The 8613-nt window shown below is 39.5% G+C and overlaps 1 protein-coding gene across 1 annotated transcript; it reads right to left on the bottom strand.

The window, feature by feature from the left end:
- Positions 1-511: 511 nt before the first annotated feature.
- On the bottom strand, positions 512-7938 carry LOC117770750 (sodium-dependent neutral amino acid transporter B(0)AT1-like). The gene is made up of 12 exons (XM_034600441.1): positions 7742-7938; positions 4413-4553; positions 4191-4328; positions 3921-4102; positions 3723-3833; positions 3521-3633; positions 3299-3427; positions 2589-2745; positions 2299-2503; positions 2024-2183; positions 950-1112; positions 512-796 (listed from the first exon to the last, which is right to left on the bottom strand). The coding sequence occupies exons 1-12, from the start codon at positions 7935-7937 to the stop codon at positions 647-649; spliced, it is 1845 nt and encodes a 614-aa protein (XP_034456332.1). The 5' UTR covers position 7938; the 3' UTR covers positions 512-646.
- Between the last annotated feature and the right edge of the window lie 675 nt (positions 7939-8613).

Genomic DNA, 8613 nt, shown 5'->3' with positions numbered 1-8613 from the left:
ACTCCTACATGGGAGTAAAGTTGGATTAACACCTGCAGCATCTGTAAATCTCTTCCTTTTGAATTGATACAGTTCTGTTTCTGCCACCTGCTGGTGTAAACATGTTCCTGCAAAGCCTCAATATTGTGTGTGTGTGTGGATGTCTATCTATAGTTATGAGGGACAATTTTGGTTCAATGCCATCATTGTGAGGACATTTTGACTGGTCATCACAAATTCAAAGGGCTGTTTGAGGGTTGAGACTTGGTTTTACGGTTAGAATTAGGTTCTGGTTAGGGTTAGGCATGTAGTTGTGATGGTTAGGGTAAGGGGCTAGGAATTGCATTATGTTGTGTCCTCACAACTATAGAGAGACATGCATGTGTGCGTGTGTGAGTGGCAAGTGCGATAAGAAATGAAAAAAAAATTGTAGTTTGTAAATACGTTTATTATACATAATCATAAACAAGCAATATGCAGAAACGACAAAATGAAATAAAAAAACTATATTTCAACAAAATGTGTAGAAAGTTTTAGATGCTGACATATTTCACAGATGTTATTCACGTAAAAAGTTAACTTATGAAAGAACCAACAAATTAAATAACAATGCATTTTGTTCTATTCTAAAACATGATGTCCGCTGTAAGACAATTTTGTTTGATTTTCAGGAAGCAGTGTTTTTTCTGCAGCGAACAAACACCAGTTTACATACTGCATACACAGGCACCATCAGACTGGGAACTCCTGCCAAGAGAAATATGGCTGCATTGATCCACGAAGGGTACGGCACTGATGCCAGAGCTGGAAACTCCTTCTGTAAAACATAAATAACATGATAGGTAATATTTAGTAAAAGCAGTATATTAATTTTATATATATACTTAAACAAAAGGGTAGAGGTAAAAAAGGATGATGATGAAATCAAAAGTTTAGATCACAGATTAGTGTTGTGAGTTTGTGCACGTACAGAACTTGGGTCCCAGACCAAATAGGTGAGTTCCTCTTGAGCTTGGATCACCAGGTAGAAAACCAAGATCACCAGGATGATAAGAGGACTGACGAACCTCCATGACACCTGCCAGAAGATGCCGGGCTTGTGTCCGATCATGAACTCCACGTCCTCATTGAACCTGCCACACGACAGGGTGTAGATTATATTCGATTATGAAAAATATCAAGTCCTCAAATTCCTCGAATAGATTAACAGGGGTGACGTTGCCAAGATAAAAGAACAGGTTTCAAAACATGTATCACAGACTTATGGTAAAATAGATATAGCACCAATAAATGGTACAGTAGTGGGCTGAAGGGCAGAGGGCAACTGAATATTAGTGTGATTTATATGTGACTTAACAGTGGATCCTTTTCATATTATACATTTTACTACATACATCTTTTTAAATTGCTATTATAAAACAATTGTATAACACAGCTTTAACTAAATGCATTAATATGGACTATAGTGCAGTGCTCGTTCTGAACCTGCCTGTTTGAAATGGGCTGTTTTCTTGTCCTGTGTCAATTCTCCTGAGCTACTTCAGAATTATTCCTTGTCATTAATGAGTCCTCCTCAAACATGTACTGTCACCTTTTTATTGTTTGTGTTCAGAGCTGTTTATAAACAGTCCATGGTGCAGAGTGAAGTAAACTTTGTGTTCATCCTACCTGGTTTATCTGTGATTCAGAGGATTGTAGTCATTTTTTTTCATAAAAAGAAACAGAATTTACATTATTGCTATAATTTTGAATGAATAACTTAACTGGTGTTATTTTTTCATACATGTCTGTTTCTCCAGAGGTCTGTTAAGCAATCAACTCAATCTTCAGACTCAATTTTTAGAAATATTCACAACTTTTCAAAGTAAAAGCTTAATTATAAACAAAGATAAACAGTTGGCGAGATATTCATTCCACATACAGACAGAAATCAGTAGGTAGATATTTCATTAATTTTGAGAACGAGTGTGGCTTGTAATGTGGACATTTTGCAGTAGGCTGTACAGTATAATAAAATAGAGGATGTGGGAGGATGTGCACCAACCTGTCTATGCCATAGATGTGAACCACAGCGATCAACTCAAACAATCCAATAGTCAGAAGTGGAACTGATCCAGCAAAATTGTCGAAGAGCGTTACCCAGTAAAACCCTGAATTCTGCGCAAACAGGAGCGAGATGACGAAGGCGACAGCACATGTTGTTCCTGGAACACACAAGAAAGGCAAGCAGGTGTTAAAACGGAGTGCAGAGAATCTGTTCATCTGCGGTTGCACAGCTGACGTGTAGACTGTTTTCTTTTAAACTAAAACTCAGAATACCAGTTAGGGCTTCTTGGGGCCATTTTTGAGGAAGCATATGCAGGTCCTTTAAGGGGACCACCACTCCTTCAATGTTGCCAAACAGGGTTGAGATCCCCAGGCAGAGGAGCATGACGAAAAAGAGGACAGACCAGACTGGGGAACCAGGCATCTTGGTGATGGCCTCTGTAAACACAATAAAGGCCAGACCTGTTCCCTCCACTCCCTGGACAAACGCACATCAGTCACAATGCAGATAAGAGCTAACAACGACAACAACTGAGGAACCTGATAGATATTAGATATGTTACCTCACTGAGAAGCGTATGCATGTCACATGTTTTGATGTCCAGTCCAAGAACAACGTCAGGATGGGAGCTGTTGAGGTGAATTAACGCTGCCTCGTAGTTGCTTGGAGTGATGTTGTCCTCAGGAAGATTGAATACGTTTAATAAGGTCATGATGTTTCTGAAAAAAAGTACGTCACGGATTTGTAACCTGGCATTCCTGGAGTCAATATAACATGTCTGATTTTTTTAATGAGCATTGTTGATGTAGTGTCTTTTTTATCCTATATCATATCCCACCCTATATCCAATCCTACCTTGTCCTATCCTATATCCGATCCTATCTACTATTCTATCCTGTCCTCTCTTGAACTGTCCTGTCCTGTCCTGTCCTGTCGTTACCTCTCCTATCCCATCACATATAAAAAACTGTATTTTGAATGTTATTTATCTAAGAGTCTTTTAACACATTGGTATTTTTACAGTAGAAAGAAACCATTTGATCTAATTCCCCTGTTTCAACTTGTGTTTTGATGTCTTCTGTTAGTGTAAGAGTGAAATTGTGATTTGTCAAGGCATTATGACCTTGAGCTTTATGATCAATTTAGTGGGTAGACCAAAAGAGGATTGTTTTGATTCAGACAAGTGGCTAGGATTAGGCATTATGGTCGAGTGGTTAGGTTGAGGGACAGGAACCCACATTTTGTGAGGACTCACCGATACAATGTACTCACTTACTGATACAGTTGTCGTATTTCTCAGTGGCCCTGAAGCCGATGATGGTGTAGGTGACCGTGGCAGCGTAGATTGAGGTCGCACCAGTTATTACTGTCAGGATCACGGCATCTTGCATGCAGTTGTTGCTTGGAGAAAGAAAATAAGCAAAAGATTCAGGACACATATTATTTCTAACAAAGGTTACTACCTGTTTCAACTTCTTTAAAAATGTCTCTTACTGAATAGGGTTGTAGCTTGAGAAGGAGATGAGGCCTCCCCACGCTATGCTGAAGGCGTAAAAGACCTGGGCACCTGCATCCAGCCATGTCGTCGGGTTCATCAGCTCATTAACCTGCAGGAGGGAGGCACATGTTACCGTCCGTCTTTCTCTAATGAGGTAAATAATTAACCTTTATTTCTCAAACGTGATTTGATGCATACGTCTGGTGTGAAGAGGAACTTAATTCCGCTCAGTGCTCCTTTGAGAGTCAGTCCTCGGACCAGGAAGATAGCCAGCACTATGTACGGCAGGATGGCAGTGACGTACACTGCCTGAGGTCATGACAAGATATAAAAATGGTAAATATAAAATAATGTTGACTCATTCAACCATAGTGTTTAACGGCAGGTTCAACAAACCTTGCCTGATGTGCCGATCCCCCGTATGTAGCAGATACAGATGAACGTCCAGGCAGCGAACAGGCAGACTACCATGGGCCAGTGGATTCCTCCTGACTCAGCTATAGAGGTTGTAGTGTTCAGTGTCACTCGGTAAAAGTAGTAATCCACAGGGGAGCTCTCTTGACACTCGGGTACAAATTCTGTGGAGGCAAAAAACAGGCCTCTGCAAATGTGTGTGGAGTTTGGGGTAATTGCCGTGCTTGAGCATGTGTGTGTATTCTGTAATACCTGTCCTGTTTTCATTGAGAGGACACTGGGTCCAAGGCAGCGGGCTTTGAAAGGAATTGAAGAGATACCATAGGATCCAGGCTATTAAGGTGTTGTAGTACAGTCCAACCAGGAAGGACACCAGCATGGAGGCGATACCTGAGAAACAACATCATTAACTGTCATAAAACGTTCATCAGGAAGCCGGAGAATCACTTTACCTCCAGAGCTTGGTTTACTTACCAATACCAGTCAGATAAGGGCTGATGGACCTCCACACTCCCACACTGCCTTTCCTCAGACGCTGGCCGATGGCGAACTCCAGCAGCAGGAGCGGCATTCCCTCCAGCACCAGCAGAATGAGGTATGGTATCAGGAAGGCACCTGGAAAATGTATGCCATTAGTGGTGGGTGGGCTGTGGTTCCTCTACTAATCAGAGGGTGTGTGTTCAATACCCGGCTCCTCCATTCTTTGTGCCGAAGTGTCCTTGGGCAAGATACTGAACCCCAAATTGCTCCTGACAGCTGTGCCAGCAGTGTGTGAGTGCACGTGTGATAGAGAGAGTGCTGCACATAGAAGCACTGAATCAATGTGTGTGAATGGCAAAACTAAACTGTAAATCAGCTGGTCATCAAGACTAGAAAAGTTATACTAAGGCCATTCAGCATTACATTTTCACACAATATAAAAATATTACTGAATTCATATTTTGAGTTATCATCATTCAAAATGTGGTAAAAACTTATTATTTTTCAGCTAAATCTAAATATTGTCCAATGGAGTGACTGTCAAGCATGGTCCCATAAATTACAAATCTTTAATATGTTGAAAGGTTAATAAATATCTATCCAGTATGATACGATATCCTTATTTTAAATCAGGCAATTCCACTATTATAAATATTAAACTGCACATTTTTGGAAAACTGCAAACATGTCTCGTAAGGTCTGACACAGAAAGCTGTGACATTTTATTGTTTTTAAATTGCAATAATTACATGAATTAATATATTATCTGTTGTTTTAACAGAAAATGTTCAGGCTAATATTTTCATGACATTTTATAACAAGTGTAAAATTTGATTTCACCTTTTTCATGCATTGAAATGAGTGTGAGTACTTGACTGTGACTTCTCTCACTCTCGCCTCACTTCAATAACCATGTCTGTCCCTGAGTTTGACATAATACTGTGACAGACACACTTACTAACTATACGCTGCCATCTGCTGGTTACCAAGTGGAACATATCAAGCCTTTTGTAAGAAATCTTTGCCTTTTATTTTGACAGTAATTTAGTTTTTAGTCACACGAAAATTGTACAGTTGTGGTTTTACCATGTTAGATATATTTCAAAAATATGTTATATTTTAACTTTTAAAGACACTGACACCATCCTACATGGCTTCATCTCATTATATTTGGATTATTCCAACAGAAGCTTGACCTGCCTCAACCAAATATCTATTGAGTAACTCCAAACTGTACAAAGTTCAGCTGAGACCTGACCTTGGCCCCTTGACATTGGCTCCTCTTACGTTGTAGTATTGATTTTACTGATTGCTCTTTCGGTTCTTTAAGGCCTCCCTCCACATTATATATCAGACCTTGTAGTACCTTACGCACCTACATACCTTGAGATCCTCAGGCAGAGATTTATCAGATTTTACTTAAGTTTTAATTTTCTTTGAGCATCTATATAACTGTATTCTCTTAAATATGATATTTTTATGACTCGATTTAGTTTCCGGCCTTGTGATGCACCTATAATACATATTTTGTAAGTGTATAATGAGGTGTTTTATTTGTATTTATTTGTTTTTATGTTATTTTGAAAGAAAAATAAATATATATCTGGTCTTGTAACTTAAATCTTATGTTAAATTAGTATAGGTTTCAACAGTCTTAAAATGCTTAAGTAGGCAAACAGCTTGGTTATTGAACAAAAGGTTTAGTCCAGTCTGTTAATAATGCGATAGCCCCACCCAGTCTTTCCCCTCGTCTGTTTGTAGTTTCTGGGCGGAGTTGGGTTGGTTGTTTGTTACCTGATATCTCTGTGTAGAGGTGACTGTCTTACTGCCTCTGTGGGTCTCTCTCCTCTCTCTCATATCTGGACTCTTAACATCCTCCCCAGCCTGCCCCCTTTGTTTGTTTGGTTCAAATTATCTTAAAATACCCCGTAAACTAAATGTTGTTCTCATTTGCTGTGTGCTAATCTGTGTATACACTTAAGTTAAAATTGTAAAAAAAAATGTACGCCAGTGTTTTTTTATTGTATAACCCCTGGCAGAGAGCTTGTTAATAATAATCATGGTGATGATGATAATGTTGAAACCTTATAACATTATATACTATAATGTAGATGTATTCATATTTTGGCTGCCAGGCCAGTGAAAATATACAAGGAAGTGGTAAAACTCTGATCAACTGGCCAAATGTGACAATGGGGAGAGAAAAGTTATGTTGGACACTTAAATCAAAAGCAGTGGCCATGTGAGTCAAATGATCCCATCTACGTTAATGAAAACATGTGACATCGACTGCACTTCTGTCCATCCTGGGAGAGGGATCCCTCACTTGCAGCTCTTTTGAGGGTCTCTACATATTTCCCCCCCTGTGTGAACAGTTTTTGGGGTAGTTTTCTCATGTTGAGGGTGCGGGTCAGAGGAAGTCGCACCTTCGTGAGCCCTATGAGGCAAATTGTAATTTTTGAATATGGGCTATACAGACAAAACATGTTTGATTGGTTGAACACATCATTGATATGCCTTCGTGATATTCTGACATGGGTACTAAAAAACAAAGATTCACTAATGATGTGTTTTTTATCTACATATCATTTTTATAGATATCTAAGCTTAAAGAAGATTCTGGGCCCAGTACATATGGCCATGTTGTGGATTTACCACTGTTGTACAATATATTTTTTGTCACATTTTCCTATTTGTAAAAGGCATCAATGTCAACATTCAAGCAATATTTACAACAATGAAATTTGGATTTTTGCTTTTTTTTAATAACACTGAAGTGAAATCACCGTACATCCCTCTCAGTCCACAAAACCACCCAGATTGAATGAATATTGTGCTATATTTTACATTTTACCTTCACAAAGCTGTTTTTCAATTGAGTTGTTTAACAACATAATATTACATTACAGTACTGTTGATTCCCTGTAATGCATTTTTTGCTGCAGTTATATATAATAATAATTTAAAAAAAATTAGATTTCAACTTTCCACATCCATGTCATGAGCATCAGATAACGCTTTAAACATCTAGTTTAAATAAACAATAAGTTCTGCTCTTAAATGATCTCATCTCCTTTGGCTTCATCCAGATATTTTAGAGGCACAATGACTCCCTTCACACAGGTAATTTAAAAAACAAGTGTGCACACACGACTGGTGATTGTTTTGAAAGTGTGAGGGTTCACAGTTCACATAGTATCACCACCGTAACCCTTTAAAGTCTGATGACGTTGTACTGCTAAGTTCGGTCCCTCCAGTGAAAGACCAAACTGATACTTAGTCCCACCATGAGACGTCCTCTAACCACGCTCATCTTCGCTTACCCCCTCCGTGACTTTGACACAAGTAAGGAAATCTCCACACGTTGCCGATCCCAATGCAGAAGCCCACGCAGGTCAGGATGTACTGGGCTTTGTTGTCCCACTTGGGCCTGTCACTGTCTTCTTCCTCCATTCTCTCCAGATCCTTATAGTTGGGGATCCGCAGATCCAGTCCCGGGTTAGGAAGCACCAGTCTCATGGCGACCACCAGTCTCTAAGTGCTCGAGATGTGAGATGTGAACACTGGCGTTCTTGGAAGTCAAAGTGGCCGCTTGGAGCGTGCACTTAGAAAGCTTGAGGCATGTTTATGATCTTTTACTTTATCTGGCGCAGTTCAGATTAGCTAGTGCACAGTCAGTACTTCTATTTTATATCACCAGTTGTTGCTCGAACAATTCTATGAACACGTGGTCAGGACTTCTAAATATAGAGAGCTCACCAAATGAACTTTAACTGTACAGCGGAGGCTCTCTCTCTCTTTCTGAGCGGAGTTTCGCCTGGAGTTTGAGTTTAAACCTCCAGATACCTGTGAACCTGCCTTGTCACTGTATTTATGAACTCATTCAAAATGAACAGGATGGTGGGTATTTCATGATGAAACAAAGTGCATAATCAGTTACTACTCAAAACTGACACTAAACACTGTTTCCAGTTGTCCTTTGCTAATAATTGATGTGTGAATAATCTAATAACAGTTTCCACTTTGACATCTGTTAACATAGAGATGTACACACTTTTTTGGTTGATGGTATCGATTTTGGTCATAGACTGTACTATGTAAATGATGCTGATGTTATTAACAAGGCCGCATCACAAAGCATACAATGCCCCAGGGCCCCCAGATATCCAGGCTTCCCCAAGAAGTTCCAGTCTTG

Source organism: Hippoglossus hippoglossus, chromosome 11 (assembly GCF_009819705.1).
Source record: "Hippoglossus hippoglossus isolate fHipHip1 chromosome 11, fHipHip1.pri, whole genome shotgun sequence".
NCBI classification, from domain to species: Eukaryota; Metazoa; Chordata; class Actinopteri; order Pleuronectiformes; family Pleuronectidae; genus Hippoglossus; species Hippoglossus hippoglossus.
The sequence above is the reverse complement of the archived record's forward strand: the minus strand, read 5'-3'. Positions and strand labels throughout refer to the sequence as shown.

Excerpts from the sequence above, each read along its gene's own strand:
- LOC117770750 (XM_034600441.1), bottom strand. The coding sequence starts at position 7,937 with ATGAGACTGGTGCTTCCTAACCCGGGACTGGATCTGCGGATCCCCAAC. Across the intron at positions 3,834-3,920 it reads GGATCGGCACATCAGGCAAG|GCAGTGTACGTCACTGCCAT; the intron begins GTTTGTTGAACC and ends TCATGACCTCAG. Across the intron at positions 1,113-2,023 it reads CACATCTATGGCATAGACAG|GTTCAATGAGGACGTGGAGT; the intron begins GTTGGTGCACAT and ends GTCGTGTGGCAG.